The sequence below is a fragment of the Calonectris borealis genome, chromosome 11 (genome assembly GCF_964195595.1).
Source record: "Calonectris borealis chromosome 11, bCalBor7.hap1.2, whole genome shotgun sequence".
Lineage (NCBI taxonomy): Eukaryota > Metazoa > Chordata > Aves > Procellariiformes > Procellariidae > Calonectris > Calonectris borealis.
Genome location: NC_134322.1, coordinates 9307589 through 9331015, shown reverse-complemented (window position 1 = coordinate 9331015; position 23427 = coordinate 9307589). Strand labels below are relative to the sequence as shown.

Here is a 23427-nt window from a genome sequence, read left to right as displayed (position 1 = left end):
GCTGTTGAAAACAAAAGATCATCAGCAGAGAAAAGAAGAATCTATCCTACTTGGAAGTAAGTTGTAGTCTTGGAGCTCCACGCTTGTGTATCAATCCACATTCTTGAAGCAGGTGCACCTCTCCCACAAGCAAAACCACCACTGGTAAGCACACTATTCCTCCTCTTGGCAGAGGGAAACAGCTTTCCTGCAACAGTCTTTCCAGGAAAGAAATTCCATTCAACACCATCTAGCCCCCCAAAGCCTTAAAGCCATGTAACAAACTTCTGCATTGCTATGCCTGGTTTCAGGATGACCTCACGCTATCTTCATAGCTCTCTTCTTCCTCTGCATTCGCTAGACACAATGGGGTGACTTCCCCGATACCCTGCCGTGCACAAAGCGATTGCTATCCTAAAGGAAAAACTCAGCCCTTCCAAGACAATGCACAATTTTAGCCCCTTGTGGGCTATGTCTCAGGCACTGAATCACAGCTCCTGCCATCTTCATGGGGTTAGAATGCGAGCACGTGTTTCCCAGGCAACAGTCGCTTTTTAATCGGTGACTCAGTATGGTAAAGAGTAGTCTTTGAACTGTCATCTCCAGTTAGTCCATCAAGTTTTACCTCTCAAGGAAGCTTCCCCAGCCAGTCCTCTCCAACTCACTGCAGGTGTGCAGAAAAGGACAACGAAGTTCCTCCATCAACACCTGCTTACCATCAGCAGTGGCCAGGAGCAGATACACCAAACCATTCATGATCTGCAAAGAGGAAGAGTCAAACTCCTCTCCTTCCCCGTTCCCAGCTAAGTTATCTTTCCCCTCCTCTGTACTCTTTTTGGTATTTGTCAAGTATTTCCGAGTAATTTACTCATTAATCCATCAGAATTAATCTGCTTGTTATTTTCCCACTAAGCTGTGACAAACTGGATGCAACTAACAGAGGGATCCAGTTAGTATCAGGACAAGATACATAGCAGGAGCATGCAGCTTGTTTTGTACATATGCACCTCCAGCACCCTTCTTCCTGCGGCCCCAATCCCTCACCCATCACTTGGGCTAAAGACAGATTTCTGATTAAGCGACACAATGAAAATTCACATCCATTTATTTTACAAGAAAGCTGTAAAAAAGTGACAGTTCTCCCTCTTTACTTAGCAGAATTGAACCTTCACTGCAGAACTCGGCTACCACACGCCAGAAAGACCGAGCTAGGTTTTGAATGCATGGAGAGATGCTGCAATTGAGGTTTAAAAAAATACTTTTAGAGTGGTCCTTATTTCCACTGTCATGTGCTTGCATCCAGTCTCCCACCAACACAAGACAGCTCCAGTCCAGCACCAAATATAAGGTCCTTGTTAAAAAGCATGTTGTACAGCTGGGATAATGCAAAGTTTCCCATACTGTTCTGGCTCCAAACTTCAGCTGAGCAGCTTTTTCCGTGAGTAAGTCCTGCTAAGGGGACGCTTCCTGGACGCCAGGATGTGGAATGGAGACAGCTCCTGGTTGGCAGTAATTTGGAAGGCATCAGATTCCTCTTCTACAAAATAGAAAGAATAAATTAAAGTCAAAGTTTACCAGTGACTCCAAGGAGCCAAATACCAACTGGAAACAACAAGAACAGTAAGCTGCACTTCCCACTAAGCTACTTTCTTTATTCATTGCTACCTCCCCTCCCTTCTAAACTTCCCACTTCATGCCAAGTTTCTTGGAAGCGTGTGAGATGGAGACGCTGAATACAGAAGTGGCAGATACACAGGCTTTCTGCACAAAGACCAATCCCTAGCACAGTATGCTTTTGTTCTCATTTAGTTGCAGGCAAGCAGAGAGCATACCTAGTCTGCTCGAGCCCAGCCTTTCCTTACAGCACAGGTGGTTACCTTGAACACACTTCCTCCGAGATGGCGGCGTCTGTCCCTGGCACAGCAGTGGAGACTGGGTCAGCGCTAGGAGGCTGCTAGCGGAGAGCGAGCTCTTCACTGGTGGAGTTGAGCCTGGAGAAGCACAGTGAGATGCTGCAGCAAACTGACAACTCAAGAGCGCTTTCAGGTAAGTCTCATACACAGCCTTTATTCTACCTCGAAACTTCCATCAGTACAAGTGATACTTTGAGTTTATCTGAAACAAAACCTACGCTAGCACAGTGGGTTTCTGGTATCAAGAAAGGTAAACAGCAGTCTGGAATTAGCTCTTAGCACATTTAATTTTCTTAGGTGGTTTAGGAGAAAAGTGCTTCACTTGTATTAAACATAGTTACTCTTCAGTTAACTCACGTGTCCTGGAAGAAAACTGTTATAACCATGATGGTCTGTAAATACAAAACCAAGGTCTGTAGGTACAGACAGTCTCTTACAGGACCAGCTTAAGGCTAAATACTGCTATTATTTCATGTCCTGAATATGGACTAATGTTGCTTTAAAGTTTGCCTATTTTTCTCAGTGATACCCATTGAACAAGTAAGACACTGCGTCTGTATACAAACCTTTCCTTGCAAGAGGAAACAGACACAGAAGCTTAATGCTTCAGGGCATGCAACGACTATAGAACAACATCTGCCACAGCCCCCTGTAATACGTAGTTTCTAGAACAACACGGAGTTAAGCATTTGAAATTACAAGGCCTTGCTTACAGAGCTGGGACAGCTGAGTCTGTTTCACCAAGGTCAGTTGAATCATCTGTACCCACAGCAAAAGGAAAGAGGCAGTTTAAACTTAAATACCTACCGATACAACATTACTGCTAGCAAGGCAATAATTTCTGATACCCACTTTAAATGGACCCACCACCACAGGCAGATAGAAAAATTGGAGCACCAATAAATACCAACATCCACAGGACTAACCCAGCCAAGGCTCCAGTCTGTACTGAAGCAGCCAAGCTTTAGACTTAAGACAGGTGGCTTCAGTGCTGGGGCAGAAACAGCTAACAGCATCAACACAAACCCAAATAAATTGCTAGTTGGATGCAGTTGGGATCCTCCCTCCAAGTTCTCAAACTTCCTTAATTCCTCCAGCCTCCTGCTCTTTCATATTTCTCTGATCTCTCTCCCATCATTAATACTCCATTGATGAACTCCTCACATCCAGTCTGTCTCTCCACATAATTCCACGTCATTTACAACCCACTCTCCCCCTCCACCTCATTCTCTCTCAGACAGTCAGACAGAAAACAGTGTTCTTGTTTTTGTCTACCCCACATTTTTAACCATCTCTGAATTTCAATGGAGTGTCACTCGTGCCACTTAATTACCTGACAAAAGGAAGACATCTTCATCCCCTACACAACTGTGCTGCTCAAGAGTTATGAGCGCACATGCTCCCGGTTTCTCAGGAAGTACAGAGTCCGTCCTTGATTTGCTTCGGTTGTCCTCATCTGTGGAAAAGCCAGTGAGATCCAAGTTGCACCTATCAGTGCAAGATCTCTTGGCATCATGATTCTCCTCCTTTTCTGGTGATAGATACGTAAAGACCCGCTTCCGAGATTTCAAGTCAAAAGTTCCCATGGTGGAGTCCTCATCAGCCCTGGGTTCAGAGTCACTAGGAGATGCCTGATCCTGAAGCCTGTAAATCCCTTCCAGTTCAAATTCCCCAAGAGTATTTGTTACTTTGCTGCTGCAATGCTCCGAGATCGTCATCTCTCCTTCTCTGCCTGTTGACATTCTCTTCTGTTCATCAGCATTCTTCTCACTTTGACCATAGCTAGCATTAGCAGTGCTGCCTGCTGCTCTCTTTCTGCGAGGCCAGTCGTTGATAGCATCAGGGGTAGTCTTCCCCTTCTGCTTTGGAGAAGGCGTCCGAGGAACTCCTGCTTCCAAGGGGGATGGGGAGGTAGCGTTAGAGGCACAGCTTGTTGGGGTGTACGACTGGCATATGTAGGTTTGTCCTCCACCTTTCCCAGGTGTACTGTGGAAAGAGCGAAAGCAGGATGGTGAAACACAGGCAGCTGCTAGTTTTCCTGGGTGCTTGCTACACCAGGTCATAGCAAGATCACCAAAGGGGCTTTCTCCTCCCTTAGGTTTGCTAGCACTTGCTTCAGGTTGAACTTCCAACGATGAGCAAGAGCCAACTTTCTTAATGCGAAGTTTGGGCAGGCCTGAAGCTTGCATTTCCAGTTCAACTTCGTAAGTGGGTGGGTTAGCAGAAGGCAGTTTGCAACGACTTTTAGGAGTAGAGAACTTAGCTGGAAGTTGAGGATTTCCCATCCGTGCTGCAGCCTCCCGCTGCCTCCTGTCTGCAGTGCAGCGTAAAGAATAGGCAGGAGCGGACTTCGGCATAGGAGGCGAAGTATTCAGGGCAAATCTGGAGTGTCTCTTAAGACTTGGAGCCTTCAGCCCCGTATATTCTTCTCTCAGCAGGGTTCTTGGTTCCAAGTCATCACTAACTGTTTGAGAACCAATTAGGAAGGACTCACAGCTGTTTGCACTGGCATTCCCCTCCTTAACCAATTGCTCACACTCTATCTCAGCATTCTGTGCATGTACCTGCCCCCCAGCAGAAGGCTTTGGAGACAAATGCTTTTCCAAGTTTTCCGAGTCCTCTCTTGGAGAAGACTTTTGAGACACTACATCCATCTTTTTATTTTTCTCCGACACAGGGGTATTTTCAGTAACTTGGGACTGACAAAACTGAAGGCTTTCTACAGAAGAGTTACCACCACTATCATGATGATTGTCCTTATTTTCAGAAGGTGTTGCACATGCAAGTGTGAGGTTCTCTCCTCCAGAATTTGGTTCACATTTGGCCTGCTGGGATGTGTGAAGCAGGGACCTCAGTGAAGTGCCAGTAATACCTGGAGATTTTTGAAAAGATGGTTTAGATGCACTGCGTTCCCAGTCAGACTCCCTAGCCTGTGCATGGGAAGGAGAGCAGATTGCCATGGTGTTTGTGGAACTTTCACAGAGAGGAGAACTGAAGGGAGGCTCTAGCCTCACAGCGAGCTGCGGTATTTCTGCACTCAGTGGGCTGGTACATAATTTTGAACCTGGATCTTCAGGTTTCCTGGGAGTACTTTTAGTTGCTTGAGGTAACAGATCTGACTGCACCCGAATTTCCTTTGGGAGGATTTGCCTCCGAGTACCAACTGGAGATGCTAGTTTTGAGAGGTATCTCAAGGAACGTCTTGGAGTTTGTAGTTCTGGAAAAAATCTTTCCTGGAGGGCAGAGGGGGAAGAAGCAGCTGGATTTGAATCTGTCAGAGGTAATAATGAGGCACTGAGCACTGCGAACCCTTCATGTTCTGGTATTTGTAAGCCAGCCTCTTTGCAAGGAGGAGAAAGTCTTTCTGCTGGAGAACAATCCTTAGAAGTTACTTGCAGTAAGTGAACCTTCTTACTTTCAGTTAACATAGATGGTGACTTGACCCTTTGTACAGGATGAGAAAAGTACTTTCCCAAACACTTAGCTGCACTCTGCTTAGCAGCTGGACTTTTGCCAGGAGTCTTCTCCAGCTTCTGTGGTGTCCTGTGGAGAATGCGAGGTGATCTCCTTGGTAGCTTACTGGCAGAATTCAGTGGCTTCTGGGCAAATTTATGAGGTGTTTTTCTAGGAGTCTGCAGGGGGAAAAAAAAAAAATCATGCTTGTTCTATTCCAGCAGTATTATCTACCCCTCTTGATATTTACTTCTTCAGATTTAAAACACAAAAGCCATTTGATTAGACTTAACAGAAACACTAAATTTAAGATATGTAGGTCTCACTAAACATGAATAGAAAAAGGAGATGGAGGGGAAGAGAGAGAGAGAGAAGGGAGCAGGCGGGGTAAGTGCTTCTACCTGACAGGCAGTCAGCTCCTCTAAGTGTAAGGAATCTTTTCTTGTTCTCCTCCTTCCAGGTGAATGCTTCACTGCAGAGCTACAAGAGTCAATGACTGCACCAAAGAAAAACCTCTTGGGAGTCTGGACAGTGGGGCTCTCTGAATGCCGCTTAATGCCTATAAAGTAGAACAGTACAGTTCAACTACCACCAAGTAACCTGCCACGAACAATTGTCTCAATCACTTCAGATGTATGGACAAGTAGCGTACAAAGCCTACAGCCCTGGCATGTTCTTTTCTAACCAAATGTTAAAGCTTCACCAGAATTATTATTTCCCAATATGAAACTAATATCCATCTGTAGAAAGAGTGCTCTAGTGGAAAAAAAAAGTACAATAGCTCAGCCTCTTATTCTATTTATAGCTTGTAGCTTAAGAAAGTTCTGGTTCATGACTAAGGATTCTAGTAAGTACAATATAAAGAGCTAAATGTCACCATTTACAGCTGATAATCCTACTGAGAAAGCCCGCAAAGAAGATCCCATCAGTCATCGCTTTATGCTGCCACAGAGGAGACTGAAAGTAAGCTTTAGGATTTCTGACCCATATTTTAGAAGGATTTCACTGCATTTAAGTAATGAAGACTGACAATCAGTGGTATTCTGTTAGATGGGCCTGACTGGTTTCTTAAGTTGGCAGTGTATTCATCGTAGAAATAGCTGCCTTATCGTCCTCCAAATTCAGATTCCCAATTCAAAAATAATTACTGGGGATGAATTTCTGTCTACAGAAGATATTACATGATAGCTCGTAGCTTCTTACAATCTCTTGTAGAGCCAAATCAAATCGAGCTCAGACCTATCATGCCAGTTTTTCAGATCAGCAATATCAGCCTGCTCAAATCCCATTCAGTACCTTCTACATCCTGCAGTGTACAGCTCTCCTCTTGTCCCTGATGGACTCGCTGTGAATTTTGAGAGCTGGGCTGTGTAGTGGAATAGAAAACACCAGAGCAGGTCCTATTCAAAGACAGCTGTTTGATGCGTGGGCTTCTTCTCAAACCTGCTTCTGAAAAAGGATATTGGAGATTGAGCTTTCTTTCTCCCTCAACAATGGGGACATCTTCAGGAACAGTTTGTAACTGAAAACACACTCTAAGAAGAAACTTCCACACAGCAAACTATCTCATGTAGGGAGGCAAGCATGCAAAGAAGAAAGCTTCAAATTTCTTGGGGATTTGGAATATTAATGCATACAAATCTCCTTCCAAATCGTGATGCCCCCTCCTCTACGTCATGATTACTCTCATCCCTCTCTAGCAATTATATGGAAAGGAACGCTAGAAAAGCCGTGTTCAATTCAAGTTACGTCCAGGTTAAATGATTAGTTAATTCTCTTGTTTCTTTTTACTAGTGATTTCACCTTCCTGCTTGCCCAACCATGCCGTTTTCTTCTTCCTTCCTGGGCGTAAGAAACAGCAGTAGCCAACATAACACACAGGCACTCCACAGAGCCAGGTGGCTGTTACAGTAGAAATCAGAGCAATGTTAAGGTCACAGCACAACATGTTCAGGTTACATCAAAAAAAACCCTGCATGTGCTGGTTTGACAGTAATTATAGCAGCTCAGAATCTTGTTCGCCCTCAAAGTCCTTCACGTATTTTCATTTAAAGGAGTTACTATCTACCTTTCTTCCTCAACTTCTACTACCCAGGGTCGTCAAAGCAGTGAGCAGCAAGTGGTTCTATCAGAGGAGGCTGTGCTCCACCAGCAGTACTCTTGTACTGACTATTTGTGAATTACCTAAATTGAAGCATGCTCATCTTACAAGCTACAACACAGCAAAACCACCTTTAATCAAAAATTAGTGCTTACCATTTATGGCCTTCTCTGGAGATTCTTCTACAACACCGGTGTCACAACCTGGATCAGAAGACCTTGAGAAACAGCAGACATTTTGGACTTAGCATACTATTCACATTTACAAAAACAGAACTTACTACATAGACTGAAAAGCAGTACTCTATTCTACAACAATATATTTCTTTGTGGGCTATTCTAAGTAAGCAATTAGTAAGCCCTTTGCTTCCTATTAACATATGATTGAGTATGGGTAACTGTCTAGCTGTATAGGTAACAGTTCTACATGGAAGTCAATGCTAAATTTCAGCCTGGAGTCCACAAAATATAGCACAGGCCTTTTCTTCAGAAGGTCTCAAAACAGCAACTGAACCTAAAGAGAATTCAACTGCAGGAATTAAAGCACCCTGACTTGCACAATGAAACAAGCAGTATTTCTTCCCACTCAGACAACGGAACTTAGCCTCCACTGGTTCTCTTACTGCCTTAGGTGAAGATGACACTTCGACCACAAAGAAGATACCTGGTTCTTGTTCTCACAGCCATTAATTAGACATCCAATACTTACTGACGAAATTCAGAAAGAGCTCACTTACCGGCCTTTGATCTGCTTATGTAGTAGTCTCCTGGAGACCTGCTTATGTAGTGGTGTTTCTGCAACTCTCTTGGTCAGTAACTTGCGATGATCTAAAAATCAAGCAAGAGCTATAACATCACACAATTATAAAGCAGTTAGGACAAATAAATGTATAGGCTTCCATTTAAGAATGACAGCCAATATAGAATCATTGTGCATCAGTCTCCCAGCACTCATAAGCTATCATCATTTCAGAGTCCAGTGTCTACACTTCCTTCCAACTCCCTCAATATTATTAATAGTACTGACTTTGTGTCAGACATAATTAACCTACTGAGATAACTTTCATTGTTCATCTCTCATTCACAGATCTTTTTTAACCAAGCATTTTTAACATTCGTTTTCTTTATGAGACGTAGAGACTTCAGTAAAAAAATAGGTTTCAGTTTTTCAATACCATCCTATTCACCCTCCAAACACCATAGCAATGATCTAAAATCTTTTCTCCTTCATTAAAAACATATCATAATTAATTGTTTCGTAGAAACGAGGACACAAGAATAGGAATTTTAGCAAAAGCTCTTCCACAACAATCCTACCCATGCAAGTCATGTCCTACCTTTAGTGCCTTCATCAGTGCATTTGTATCTTAAGCCTTCCACAGCAGATACTGACTGGCTTCTAGGCATCTTCTTCATAGATCTTTTCGATGGTGAAAGTATCTCTTCATTGAAGAGGTTCCTCCTTACCTTTGTAACCTCTGTGAGGCAAGACAAAGCAAGAAACGATCAGATAAAGAGGAAAAAAAAAGGAGGGGTGGGGAAGCACAGGAAGATAATTTTGTCAGGCCGCTAGAGATGGGAACATCACATACCAGCATAGAAAAACAACTTTTTAGAGGCCAAAAGCATTGAAAAGTGTTTTTCTGCTACTGGAACATGTCCTCCTCTAAATCCATCCTGGACTTCTCTTACAAATTTGCATTATTTGCATTATTCCAGCAATACGCTGCTAGCAGATGCCATAGCAGAAAAAGCAGCCAGTCAGTCTCCCAGATGGAGCAATGTTAAGTGAGCTACAAGATCTCAACTGAAGCACATGTTGGTTCAGAGAACGCATGTGGGATTTAATTTTATTAAGTATTTTGCAGAGAGGTATCCTGTTTCCAGATATAGGAGTTCACTCTTGTCCTCATTTCCTTTTCAGGAAAGAGGAGATGGAAATAATTGCAAGATTCAAGGAAGAATGGAAAGGTTTTCTTTTCAGGATATATGATTTAAGTTTTCTGCATGCGAGCACACACAGAATACAGTGATTATTTTTTCCTCAAAGTCTTTTCAGAATTCAGCAAAACTTCCTTCTTATTTCCAGCATGCTTCAGCATAATTTCATCACGGCTCACTAAAATTTACAGGGAGAACATGTGCTGAAGACACACCTTTCCATGGAAAAGCTAGAAGTCAATATACCTTGCACTGCTTCTTTCTGCAACAAAGGCATCTGTTGGGACTTCTCAGTGGCAAGGTAAGAACGCAAGTTCTCCTGAAACAAAAAAGAAATTAGCCTCACTGGCAGTTTAATGTTATGTTTAACTGTTATGAATATTAACTGTAAGCTCTGGACCACACATTATTTCAATTTCTCCTTCAAAATGATTTTGATCTCTGTACAGCTAATACAGGGCATACTTACTAAGTGAATACAGAGCAAGAGTCTTTGCACTCAAGTGTCACTTCACAACATTGCTGCACCCCTGCAGAAGCAACCCACACACAATCCTTTTGGAAGAGTTTTACCTTTCTGATGGGATTCTTGGCTATCTTGGGAATCTCAATTTGACGCAAGTTCTGTGGTGCTTCTGTCATGCTCCTGTGTCTGGCTAACACATTATTCCTTTAGAAAGTATACAAAGATTAAGTTAAAATAAGATCAGAAGCATAGTTATCAACCTAATGACAATTAAACTTAGGTTTGACCCTAGAGATAGGAAGTCTTTACCTAAATTCAGTTTGCAAATTGCGTTGGTACCTCACTCATGTTACAACACTGAAAGATGATTTGCAATATAAATAGCTATACCTAACTTTAAGGTTGGTATTAAAACTCATTTCAGAATTTGCTAAAATGTACACAGGATCCCCAACATAGACGTCTACAGTAAATCGCAGTTTTTACTTTAACAATAGAGGGTCACCTACTGCACAGTAGAACATCCTTTTCCTCTCATAGAAGATGCTCATGAACTCTACTTGTGCAGAAGATACACATACAGAATCAAGATTACACTTTTATATAGTCAACAATGACAAGTTAAAATGAAAAATAGGAGATCTTAATATTTCTCTCAAGCTTGCAGAGCTATCAGCAGCTCTCAGCTTGCCCCAACTAGCTATCCAGCAACAGGAACAAAGACGACCGAGCTGTAGTTTAAATAACTCCTCAGCCACAGCCCAGGCTGCAACAAGCTGCCTCCTATTTGGAATTATTACCTTCTCTTTTTGGCAGATCTGGTGCGCAGCTCCTCCAACTGTTCGCTCTCAGTGCGTAGGCAAGCAGCGCTGGGAGTTAAGGCAGATGATAAAGACTGTGGAAGGCCTGGAGATTTGCTATCCAGAGTCACAGAGTCATCACTGAAGAAGTCTGAAGGCAGAACAGATGCCAGCTTCGGGGGTATTTGTGTACCGAGACCATAATAAATATCTCCAAGGGTCTTCGGTATAGAATTCATATACCTAGAGCATCAGAAAGAACCCAGATCAAATACAATCCCTCCAAAAACTGTCGGTATTTCAATCCCAAGGTTTGAACTAAATCTTTGTTCTTAAATGTCAATTAAAAAAACAACTGAAAATCAACTGGTTTTTCTCTTTACTTGCTTATCAGCTACTTTTTCTTTAATCAAGATATAAGTGTAACAAACAGAACGTGTCTAAACTTCTGAAAATTACAAAGATGCAGTATATCAAAGCTGTAGATTGCTGTTTACTCAAAGAAGATATCCAACCAAAACCACAGTCCCCAGTAACACTTAAGTCGTGCTAAAGAACTTACAATTCTACTATTTCCTCTAGAAACTTTGTAAGATACCCTGGGTCTTCAGTCAGACATAAAATGCGCAGCATATCTGTCATCTGGAAGAGAAAGTCAGGTGGGAAATGGATTAAGCTGTGACAATTGGAACACCAGATTTTTTTTAGCAAGGAATATAAAGTGTTACAGTAAAATCAAGGGAAAACTATAGGTTCCAGGTCTGCATTTCTAGTGCCATCCAGAAACATAACCTGGTCTATAATTTACTTGCCTCTTCTAACAGCTGCTCCATTTCATCAGTGTTGCTTTGCAGTGAAGGGCACTGAAGGCATAACTCAAGGCGCAAAAATACCTGAAGTCGGCACCTAAGAAAACAAGTAATCATTCACTGCCTTTCTTCTGGTGGAAACAGCATATTTACTGCAAAAGGTATGCTCAAAAAAGCAATGGGAAGGGAAGTGGCTCCTATCGACAGCATGATTTGGTTAGCATTTCATTTTGGCGGCAGGAAAGATGCCTCATTTCAGATATAGGCTGCAATGCTTATCACACAGCGTATGTGTATTTGAATTTAATGAAATGTTTTTACTGTGACCAGAGATTATCCTTGGAATATTTACCCCATGTAAATATTTTTCCACTTGTACAAAAAAGCCACCATTAAAAATTGCTAACCAACTCCACAGTATCTCAGAAGTTGAAATAAATAGAGTGTCTCATACTCTCTGACTTTGGTCTCCTTCTGTGAGCCATGCTGTTGTCTGAGCATTTTGCTGGTCTTCAGGAGATGGTTTCTGACTCTTTCCACGCAGGCCACCTGCAGAGACACATAATTACAGCAAAAACTTCAAGTCTGTTCCCTGTCTGCGGAACAGGTTTTCCCACCCTCCTCTCCTGACCCATTCTTTTGGGAATAGCTCCCAAGAATTTTGGGAGATATTCCAAAACGTATGTGGAATATCTCCCAAAATTATATTTGGGAGATATAGTAAAACAGAATTTTTTTCTTCTCCTTCAAGGAAAGGAATTCTCTTTTTCTTTCAGTAGCAAAGTCACAATTACATGAGACATAGCACAACTTATAGCTTGAAATCACAGAGGTCACTTGCTTGCAGCTTCAGGCCTTCTTCAGTAACTATAGATTTGTCTTTCACAGTATTTTTCCAATTATTCACAAGTTTACCAATTTTGGTTTCAGTGAGTTACTTTAAGTCTATAAATAGTGTTAAAGATTGTAAGAAATACCCTGAACTATTTCTCTTTCCTGGAGAAGTAGCAGGCCTAGATTTGCCATGTAAAGCAAAACCAGAAGACACACCTTTTTTAAAATATGGTTTGCAAGAACGTATTTTTTAAGATACTGTCTTTAAATAAGTGAAATTGGAATTCAGAATGAGGTCAATGTAAAGGAAAGACATCTGTTGCAATCTTTAGCAAAGATGTAAACTGATAACTGAATTGGATTTTCCTGTATTCTTTACAGCTACCTACAGTTTTTCACTATTGAGTCAATGCAGATAGTCAAAACCACAACACTAACTACTTCTGTGTGCAACTACGCATAAAAACTTCAGGTAAGATGAAGGAAAGATGGCCTGAAATAGTAAAAACTTCAATTTCCAGATCAGTAACAACCCTGCCCACACGCTCTTACCTACCTCTTTCTCTTTGGCTTCTTGTACTTTCAAGAACCTTTTAATGGCCATGATCATACTCTGGGCACACGCAGATGAAAGAACTCCCTCAGCAACAGCCTTCTGGTAGCTTGCAATTAAATGGGACTGCAGTTCCTCCTCTGTTTTGAAGTCTGCAAGGGAAGTGTTCTAAGTTAACTAAATGCCTGTTCACCATGCCTTACTGATAAAATACTCATTCCAACTGAAGAGGGGAACAGAGGAGGTCATCAAAAAGATTTTCTCCAGCAAAGATGCATCCAGACCACAGAACACTAACAAAAGCAGTCCCAGGTCCAGACCCATGACAAATGGTAAGTTTAGTTCCAAGTAGATCAGCAAGCTTTCGGGCTACTGTAGCAGTCAACAAATGCCCTTTATTTCTGCATAATTAGTAAATAGGACTACTACACCTTGATGGGTGCTTCCCTCTAGTTATTTTGGTTAAAAAAAAAAAAAGATAGTTCCTTATCATTTTTTTCAGATGGAGACAAGGCAGGAAACTAACCCCAGGATTAGTTGTAACACTAGGTTGTAAACATTTATAAAAACTAACTAGGAGAAGGTTTGAAAAAAAATAACCACTCTGTGCCAAGCTGAAGATAGAGAAATCCAAGCATTGATCCGCTTCCTAGCACCTAATACTCCATTATTATTCTTCCCTCTCCCTTCCATAAAAATCCCATATGACCTCCTACAAATATCACGACTGATATTTATCTCAGGACTGATAACTTAACACATACCTATTGATATTTTAAGTGCCTTTTCCTTTTCTTCCACCTTTTCATCCGATCTTTTTGCTGAAAGCTTCTGTGGAACCTTCTCATTCACTGTCGGTGGCGCACCATCAGGTTGAAACTTCTGAGCTTTTACATTCAGTCTTGCTACGTTGAGCATCTGCAAGGATCTGGACATGGTCTTCATCTTCTGCCTGACTGGAGTTCGGGGAACCCCACCTGCAACGCCACAAAAAGGGAGTTCTACTGTCAGACACACCAGGGCAGGAACTCCACCCAAGGTAGAGCATAATACTGAATTCTGTGTCACTGTCAGGTGCGATTAGTAACCTTCTAGTGGAAAACATGGCCCAAAAGGTTTGTATTTCTCCATGAAATAAATGTACAGACAGCAGAGCAGGGAGCTACTTCTCTAAGTAAAAAGCAGGTGAAAACTGTTGCTCTGCATAAGAACTTATATAGGTATAATTAGAAGTTACATATATAGGAAGCAATCTTATGTCACAGAAATAGAAATAGCTGCCAGCAAGATTTAGGGATACAGCAGGTCCAGGTATATGCAGGTCAGGTGAAATGCAATGATTAAAATCTTCTAGGAGAAAGTGTTTTATTTCTCCAGATTAGAACAAAGTTGAGAGGTTGCAATATTTACTAGTAGTTGGAGTGGCCCCTATTTCAACAACTAGTGAAACTGCAGAGCTCTGCATGCTGCTTTTTAACAGTTTTATCAGTCACTGCGCAACCTTGAATTAAAGAGTCATTTGGGTTGTACAAAAGGACAATCCTAATATTAATATGTAAATGATGCTGTCTCTAAATAAAAAAAAAAAATCTAAAGCGTGCCACTACTCAGGAGAGTACCGATCTCTAGGGTTCATACATTAAAAAGGCCTGCTGAGAAGTCTTTATCATCTTAAATTGACAACATGCACATATAATCCCAAAGTATACATACGTCTTTTTCTGTTATTTCCTGGTCCAGCTGCAGCAGATGTTTCACTGAATTTTCTCTGGTACAGTTCAGATAGACTTTCTGAGAGTTCCACTTCAGATTGGTCTGCATCATCCTTCCCATTAGCACAAGGAACCTGCAGGAGCCTATATAAAACAGCCATTCAATACAGGGATCAAAAAAGGTGGTAGTGGGTGGTATATCCCATGTTCCCAGTGGACAGGAACCAGTTTTTTCTAGATGCCAGTCCACAGCAATATAGTGCAAGTAACACATGCTAGTACTCTTCCAACACCTGCTCCCCAAAATTCTTACTTAAAAGAGACAAAAATCCCAAACCACCCTCTTAAAAGGGTCACACCAAGTTGAAAACAAGCATAACAGGAGTTGCCTGATGTACAATGGATATGCCATTGATCCATGCCATAAAACTACACAAGCGGCTTTGTGCTATCTAAGCTGTCCTGCATTAGGCTTTTTTTTTTTTTATGTTTCACTCAGCAAGCTCTTTGAAGAAAGCAGGCTTATTCATTCCTACTAAATATCAACTGTGATAACACAACCACTATCTCCAGTATCTTGCAGTGGATCTTGCTGAAGTCTGACATTTCCCCAAGTAGCTTAGGTCATTTTAAGTCACCTATATCACTCCTGAAACTGTCAAGATCTTAACCCATGCAAACTGCTACCCAAACATCCCAGTCCCAGTTCCTTTTGTCCATACACCAAGACATAATGAAGCAAAAGCACACAGTAAACTGACTACAGAAATAAAAGCACTACAAGGAGCATTTAATTCTAGAATCTGAGCAACGCTAAGCCATACTCCCTTAACAGGAAGCAGAAATTCTTGATTATTACTCAGAGACATGTTTCAGAAAAATACCTGAATGACTCCATCAGATCTGAGCTCGCTCCACAAGCATTCGATGCAGGATACCATGCTTCAAGCACTGAAGGATGCCAGCCCCCCGTATGGGACAGTTCCCGTTGGACCCACTCTGGCATAGGAGCTTCTTCTCCTGTGAGCAGGCACACACAAAAAAAAAAAAATCAGAAGAAAACTAAATGAAGTGGCAGAAGGTCCCAGCCTTCAAAGAGGCTCTAAAGCAGAGGTTTCCAAACCTTTGCTCATGGAGGGGCAATTTCATAGCCAATACATCAGGCAGGGAGACTCATAAGAAGATTCACTATAACACAAAACAGGTGAGCTAAAAGCAGCCTCCTTGCAGCCACACCCAAAGGCTTTACTGGCCAGGGATGGCCTATGTGACACATTTTAGGAAATCTCATTCTAAAAACTTGTCCCCAGGCACAAGCAGCTGCGCTTTATCTACAAGCTAATGGAAACTAATGCTCTGTCAATAAAACAGAAAGGTACACCAGTGCAGATTTCTGCATCACATCACAAGGCCTGAGCCACAGAAGACAAGACAAAATTAACAAGTCCCAAAAATGAGAGACTGCTTGCTGAGGAAATCATTAGCTTTAGATTTTTTCACTCCAAATCAGATCTAGAGATGATCAAAAGATGATAAGTTTTGCATTTCCTGACACTTACCCGTACTGGCCAGAGAATCTTCCATCGATGTGTTAATTTTACTCAACACACTATTCACAACATCTGGGAGGTGAAGAGCATGGTCTTGGGAAGAGTTCTCCACTACAGCTCTTTCAAGGTCACATCGCTGAACTTCAGCAATCTTCTCAGTACCGAGTACAGTCAGAACCGCAGTGCTCTCAGAAAGTGGTGATAAAACAGCAGTGCAGGGGCACCAAGTTTTACATAAAGACACCTCAGCAACCTACATTAAAAAAAAAAAGATAAAAGTTTACATTACCTAGAAATACAGAGACCCAAGAAGTATAGATACTTTACAAACAGGTTATAGACTTACATGATCTTCTAAAGAATGTTCTGAATTTAGCTCCAAATGAGTAATTTGCAGTGCAACAGATACCGCTATTATAATCTTCACAACACCCCTTTTGTCACAGCTCATTTCAGAACAGACATTAGTTTAAGGCAAAGAGAAAGATTTACCATGTGCAGTTCTTCAGTCACCAGACTCCTTAACAGCTGATGAAACAGTGACCTGTTACGTTCTGCCTGCTCAGCCTGTGAGCTCTGCAATATCCAGCTCTCGGTGAGAAAGTGGCCAGCCTGCATCAAGCTCCAACTCGTCAAACTACCTTTCAGGAAGATGCTGACTGGACAATGCAGTTGTCTTTGGCTCATGGCTACAGGTTCCAGGACCACAGCACAGCTTTCCTGCTTTTTTCCTCCTGTGCAAGGATAAGATAAGGCAAAAGTTCCAAAGTATGTAAAATGGGTTTTTCATCTAGATGAAGAGACAACTTCAATGCAAGAAAAATAAATTCCGAGATTAAACTGGGAACAGCTCTACAGTAAGTGTATTGCAGAACTGATCTCCCCAAGCTCTCATGAAGGAGCTAAGTGCACGAAGGGACCACTAATGAAAGAGCCAATGCACACTGCATGTTGCTTTAAAGCTAACCTGCTTTCTTTTGAAGGGCTTTATATTTGTGTTTTCAGTTTAGCCAAACTGAAGCTGAAGCAAAACATGTAGAAGAAAAGGGTGTACACCTATATAAGGTAGAGCCAGCAAAAAGCTCTTCCTGCATCCAAATTTCTGGAAGCATGGAAAACTGGAGAGACCAAATCAGGAATATGAGCTAATACCTCTCATATCACAGGAACTAGGGCACATGCAGGACTTTTTTCTCTTTTAGGCTCTTAAACGTGTGAAGTTACTTCTACACATACCATTCACAAGGGAAACTCATCAAGGACTCTGCATGAGAGATCACAATCATTACTATGCACCTAACTTTTTTTTTTTAATTACCAGGCATGTTGAGAAACAATGTCCCTTCTTGCTGGGGGAATACTGCTCGAAATACAGAGGGCTTTGAGAACAAGCAGTTCAAAGTCGCATCCAATGGCAGGAGCATGGTCCAAGGCACAGTCTGTAGCACTGGAGAACTTGAATCTCTAAGAAAGCCATGAGCAAGATCTGCCCTGTGGTGACTCAAATGTTGCACTAAGGTTTCAGCTGGCAAAATGGTGCCTCCCATCTGATGGATCAGTTCAAACATCGTCCAGTATCCAACATGATCTGGGGATTCGATCAGCTGAAATAAAGTAACAGAGAGGTCTCAAGTTAACATTGGCAGTGAGAAAACCTCCATCTGAACAAACAGATTGCATGCTTTTAGAAAAACTAGCAGAAGAAATGTATACAGAGCATCTTAACACAGTGCTTTCCAAGCATTTTTATGGAGTTTATTAACCTTATCAGGAACCCAACAAAGAAAATACTATTCCCACTGAATTAAGCAGTAGCCAATATTTTCAGGCATGTGTCTAGATGCCGGAATTGTCAGACTGCTTATCTGCAATTCTGAATAGCTCTAACTCCCACCTAACTCAAACCACAAGACAACCCAACAATAAACACTGCACAGTTACTCATCGCTGATATATCTCCATCTCCACAGAGAGAGCTACCATTCCAGTTTTCAACCTCCTGCTGAACAAGATTATGTGGCAGTAACTGGAGACCTTTCTCTATCACTCAAAGACTACAGCATAAAACTGCTCTCCCTTCTTATACAGGAGGGTAGCGTAGAAGGTGGCCTGCTAGTACCCGCAGCTGAAAGCTGTGCGGTATAATCTCATTACCTGAGACCACTCGGCAGTGTCCACCCAGAACAGCGTGATTTTCTGCTCCGCAATCAGCTCCTGGACACTCCTGGGCAGGAGTTTCTCCGCCAGCTCCTGAGCCGTGGGCGGCTCACCAGGGGAGGAAGGGGCGTCGCTCCCAGACACGAACTGCCGCAGCTCCCTCCGCGAGTGGGGGCAGGGGGAGAAGAGGAAGACGGCGTTCACAAAGCCCTCGGGGGGCGCCTGGCTCTCCGGGGGCTCGCCGGCGGCCAGCCCCGTCCTCCGGCTCCTGCGGAGCGGCTTGGTGGGGGACGCGATCTCCGGGCGGTCCCACTGGAAGTCGAGGAGCGTCTCCTTCAGGCCGTTGTGGGTGAGGGCGGCGCGGGGCGTCGGCCCGGGCAGGACGGCGGCGGGTCCCCGCGCCCCGAACCGCTCCGCCAGCTCCTCCTCGAAGCGGGCCCAGGCGCGGGGCCCCGGCGGGCGGAAGCCGCCGCCCCGCGAGGCCCCGCCGCGCCCCCCGAGCGAGTCGAAGAACCTGAAGGCCCAGCGGAGGCGAGGCAGGCCGAAGCGGCAGCCCAGGTGGTTGAGGAGCCGCAGGGCGCCGCGCTGGAGCCGCGCCCGCCGCCCCGGGCTGGCCGTGTCCAGCAGGAACACCACGCTGTGGGAGCACGCCATGGCGCCCGCCCGCCGCCTCACGACGGCCCGGCGGCCGCCCCCGCCGCACGCGCGGCCCGCGGGCCCCGTCAGAGCGCGCCCGCCGCCATCGCCCGGTACAACTGCTCGCGCCCTCGCCTCGCGCGCCCTCATTGGCTGCCGCCGAGCGCCCGCCCCCCCCATTCCTCGCTCCCCATTGGACCGCGGCGGCGGCAGCGGCGTGCTGCGCCTGCGCAATACGGCGCCCGCGCTGGCGGCGGGCGGGGGACGGAGGGGAGGAGCGGGGCCGGCTGTTCGAGCGGCGCTCTCCGCTGATTGGCCGGCCGCGGCGCACGTACGGGGAGCGCGGCATTCCATTGGCGAGGGTCCGTGACGAAAAATAGAGGGCGAGGCCAGCGCCCGGAGCGAGCCGATTGGTCGCCGCCGCTAATTTAAAATTTAAAGCCGGCGGGGCGCCCGTGGCGATGACGTCATTTCCTTCCTCTCTCCTCATTGGGCGTAAAGGCGGTGACGCCACCATGATGTCACCGCCGTGACCTCACTAAGGCAGGGCGGGAGGGCGGAGAGTGGGCAGGGCGGTGGCAGAGCAGGCAGCGGGCAGGGCGGGCGGGCAGCCTGGGGGCTGAGCCGCAGGAGTTGCGGCCCCGGCCCGCCCTGCGCCCGGGCTGGCTGCCGCTCGTCGCTAGAGGTCAACGCCCACCCGCAAACCGGCCCCTCTGCAGCCCCGTCACCGAGCGGGCGTGTGCGGGCAGGCTGAGCCCAGGGCAGGAGGGACAGGGACAGGGAGGAGCCCTGCCCTCTGCCCGGAAGGTCCTGCAGACCGGGGGAGACGTCACCCCGGGGCTTATCTTCCTGAGCCTCCTCGGAGGACAGCAAGGCCAACCCAGGCCCATGCTGGGTGAAGAGGTCGGGGTGCCTGGACAGGGGCAGATGGCCGGGGACGAAGACCCCAGGTTGTCACAGAATCATAGAATCATTTAGGATGGAAAAGACCTGTAAGATCATCAAGTCCAACCGTTAACCCAGCACTGCCAAGTCCACCACTAAACCATGTCCCTAAGCACCACATCTGCACGTCTTTTAAATACCTCCAGGGATGGTGACTCCACCACTTCCCTGGGCAGCCTGTTCCAATGCTTGACAACCCTTTTGGTGAAGAACTCTTTCCTAATGTCCAATCTAAACCTCCCCTGGAGCAACTTGAGGCCATTTCCTCTTGTCCTATCGCTAGTTACTTGGGAGAAGAGACCAACACCCACCTTGCTACAACCTCCTTTCAGGTAGTTGTAGAGCGCCATGAGGTCTCCTCTCAGCCTCCTCTTCTCCAGACTAAACAACCCCAGTTCCCTCAGCCGCTCCTCATAAGACTTGTGCTCCAGGCCCTTCACCAGCTTCGTTGCCCTTCTCTGGACACGCTCCAGCACCTCCATGTCCTTCTTGTAGCGAGGGGCCCAAAACTGAACACAGGATTCGAGGTGCGGCCTCACCAGTGCCGAGTACAGGGGCACGATCACCTCCCTGCTCCTGCTGGCCACACTATTTCTGATACAGGCCAGGATGCCATTGGCTTTCTTGGCCACCTGAGCACACTGCCGGCTCATGTTCAGCCGGCTGTCGACCAACACCCCCAGGTCCTTTTCCTCCGGGCAGCTTTCCAGCCACTCTTCCCCAAGCCTGTAGCGTTGCCTGGGGTTGTTGTGGCCGAAGTGCAGGACCCGGCACTTGGCCTTGTTGAACCTTATACAATTGGCCTCAGCCCATCGATCCAGCCTGTCCAGGTCCCTCTGCAGAGCCTTCCTCGAGCAGATCAACACTCCCGCCCAGCTTAGTGTCATCTGCAAACTTACTGAGGGTGCACTCGATCCCCTCGTCCAGATCATTGACCACCTTGTCCCTGAGCATCATCTCCCTGCAGGTTTTGGAGCACATCTTATCCCACGGGTGTTAGCAGTTAGGGTGTGATCCAAGTGTGGATGGATCACACCAGGTAACAGGGAGGAGGAAGCCCCACAGACTAGAGACGCCCAGATGTCCACACCACCCTTCTCTCCAGAGCTTGAATGCCCCAGCCTAAACCAGTGTCACCAGCAGCCAGTCGTATTTATAAAGCAACAAAGACAAGCAGGCAATAAACCACCCATTCAGCTTTGTTGGTGACTATGAATGCAAGCGGGTTTAATGAGCTGGAACGAGGGGCTGATCCACTCGGGTGCGCAGGAGAAACCTGCCACCAAGAGCAAGGGAAGGACACCAGGTCTCCCTGGCTGAAAGGGCGCTGGGCAGCCCTGTGGTCTTGGGGATGTGGGCTTCCTCGGGAGCTGTGGGTCCCTCCTGCTGGCTGGGCGTTGCTCTTGGCCCCGTGAGACATCTCATGCTGCTTGTAAATAAATCACTCGCCTGTAGAAGCCCTGAAGAAGACCCAACCCCACCGTGATCCTGCTGCCATTGCCCAGCAGCTGGCATCTGTCCCAGCAGCCCGCCGAGGACACTTAGCAGAGTGTGACCAAAACCTGCCTTATCACGGTCCACCTGGGACCAGAAACAAACTCGGGGCACGGGGGAGTTTCCCAGCAAAGCCTGGCAACTCCCGACGCAGGAATTGCCGCTGGCTGCTCAAGCCCCTGCTCCTTTCCTGCCCACTCCAGCGTATTTGCTCTTGAAGCTCATCCAGCTCTCGGGAAAGCCATCAGAGATGTTGGCTGAGCCCTCGTGACGCGCGTGTTTCCCAGCATGACAGCCGCAGTGGCTCACGTCCCTGCTTCTTGCGCTGTCCCACACTTGCGCTGCTCGCGGAGACGCTCGCCCTCTCTGCCTGCTCCCCAAGGACACTGACTTCTCTCTCAAACAGAGCCCTTGGGTTCTCTCTGGACAATCATTTACTTGCTGATAAATGTGGTTTCTTGAGAAGAAGGAGAGGGCACAAGAAAAATCATTTGTAAATTGCGCTCACATTTGGTTGGCGCTTTGATCCAGATAGGGTTTTTTTTTAACTTAAAAAAGTCTTGCTTTATTTTGACCTTTTTCCAACATTTCTCTCTGAGTGATATTTAATGGCGAGGGCTGAAAAAAGGGCTGAGAAAACCCAGACCTAAAGGAACTGTTTGATCTCCCACCATAGCACCACTCTGTCCCGCCCCGGTGGAAGGGTTGTTTGCCATTCGGCTGAGCCAGCCAAAAAAGATTGTTTTTTGGATTGACTCAGATGCTTTGCTTTCAGGACACTCCTCAAGGACCTGCACAAGCAACGAGTCACCTTTGAGGCTGGGCAATGCCCAGAGACTCATCTGTGCTGTGTAAAGGCTTCTGAGCCTCCCCATATCATCATCCTCCAGTGCCCTCTCCACCCCACATGCCCAAAGGCTACTGGTAGTGGCTGCTGCTGCTTTGCCCACTACTTCTGGAGAGCAAGTCAAGCTGGGCAAAGGGCTCCTTGGTGGATCTCCAGGCAGTCGTCTGAGAAGGGAGGGAGCTGCAGGAAAGGAAGGGTTGGCTCTGCTTCTTGGGCGTTAAAGTCCTCAGAGGTGACTTGGCCTGGGTGTAGTCCTGGGGTGGCTTGGCCCTGGCGTGACATGAGAGGTCACTGGTGCCTCCTGGGGAGGCACATTCTTCGGTTCTCTGTCTGAATGGAAGAGAATTTGATCTGCCTCCCTTCTGCTCGCCAGTGAGCTAGGCAAGCCAGCATGAGCTCCAGCGTAAATCCAGTCAGGAGCCAAGGATCACTGCCTGCTGCGTGTGGGCTAGCCCAGCCTCACGTGCCCCCCAGGAGAAGTTCTGGTATTGCCTGGTTTTACCTGTTCTCCTCACTCCAGTGAATCCTTGGAGCTGCCAGGAGATAAAGGAGGGAAAGGCGAGGATAAGCAGCCAAGGACTGTCAAGACAGCGCCCGCAACACTGCAGTGGAGATGGTGCTTCCAGCTCTGCCCTCCCCTGGGCGCCTCCAGACCCCCGGGGTGCTTGGCTTTGCGGCCACCTCTCGGAGCTGGCACAGCGCCCTGGCCCCGCGGTAGCTGTGATAAGATCTGCTGAGACAGTTCACAGTGACCCAAGGAGCCCCCATTCCCTCCTCTCCAGGGTGAAGCCGCCCCGAGGCCTCGAGGCAAGAGGGAGGGATTTCTGTGCGCTTTAGATTTTGTTTTTACATCTCTCAAGTATTTTTAGTGCTCGTAAAAGTGAGAAACTGGGAGAGACCCAGCTGGGACCAGTACAGTACAACCCTCATCCAGAGCCTTCCCAAGGCAACTGAGACCTGACCGCTGCCAGCCCTAGTCCCACGTCTCCAGAGCAGAAGGACAAACATACCTGCCCCTCTTCCCCCAGCATCATCCCACTGATTTTTTTGGCAAACCTTGCCGCTCGTACGGGCACTGGACGTGATGGGCCAAATTCAGTGGGGGAGCAGGCAAGCGTTGCCTCCAGCGGGCACGGCGCTGGCTCACACCGGCGTGGAGTTTCCAACAGGGCTTTTAAGCAGCTTGATATTTGTGACTGGGGCATGGTGAAATCTGCCCCATGCATCCTGCCACGCAG

The 23427-nt window shown here is 46.1% G+C and overlaps 1 protein-coding gene across 1 annotated transcript; it reads right to left on the bottom strand.

Moving 5' to 3' along the window:
* Window positions 1–168: 168 nt before the first annotated feature.
* On the bottom strand, window positions 169–18936 carry TICRR (TOPBP1 interacting checkpoint and replication regulator). Its single transcript, XM_075159912.1, has 22 exons — window positions 18265–18936; window positions 17429–17714; window positions 16603–16844; window positions 16120–16363; window positions 15445–15580; window positions 14562–14704; window positions 13613–13825; window positions 12852–13000; window positions 11916–12010; window positions 11465–11558; window positions 11215–11294; window positions 10653–10895; window positions 9960–10056; window positions 9633–9705; window positions 8783–8923; window positions 8183–8273; window positions 7602–7663; window positions 6642–6794; window positions 5747–5904; window positions 3226–5524; window positions 1857–1970; window positions 169–1516 (listed from the first exon to the last, which is right to left on the bottom strand). The coding sequence occupies exons 1-22, from the start codon at window positions 18919–18921 to the stop codon at window positions 1398–1400; spliced, it is 5889 nt and encodes a 1962-aa protein (XP_075016013.1). The 5' UTR covers window positions 18922–18936; the 3' UTR covers window positions 169–1397.
* Between the last annotated feature and the right edge of the window lie 4491 nt (window positions 18937–23427).

Excerpts from the sequence above, each read along its gene's own strand:
- TICRR (XM_075159912.1), bottom strand. The coding sequence starts at position 18,921 with ATGGCGTGCTCCCACAGCGTGGTGTTCCTGCTGGACACGGCCAGCCCG. Across the intron at positions 14,705-15,444 it reads GATCTGATGGAGTCATTCAG|GCTCCTGCAGGTTCCTTGTG; the intron begins GTATTTTTCTGA and ends TGTTTTATATAG. Across the intron at positions 11,559-11,915 it reads AAGGAGACCAAAGTCAGAGA|GTGCCGACTTCAGGTATTTT; the intron begins GTATGAGACACT and ends TTGTTTTCTTAG.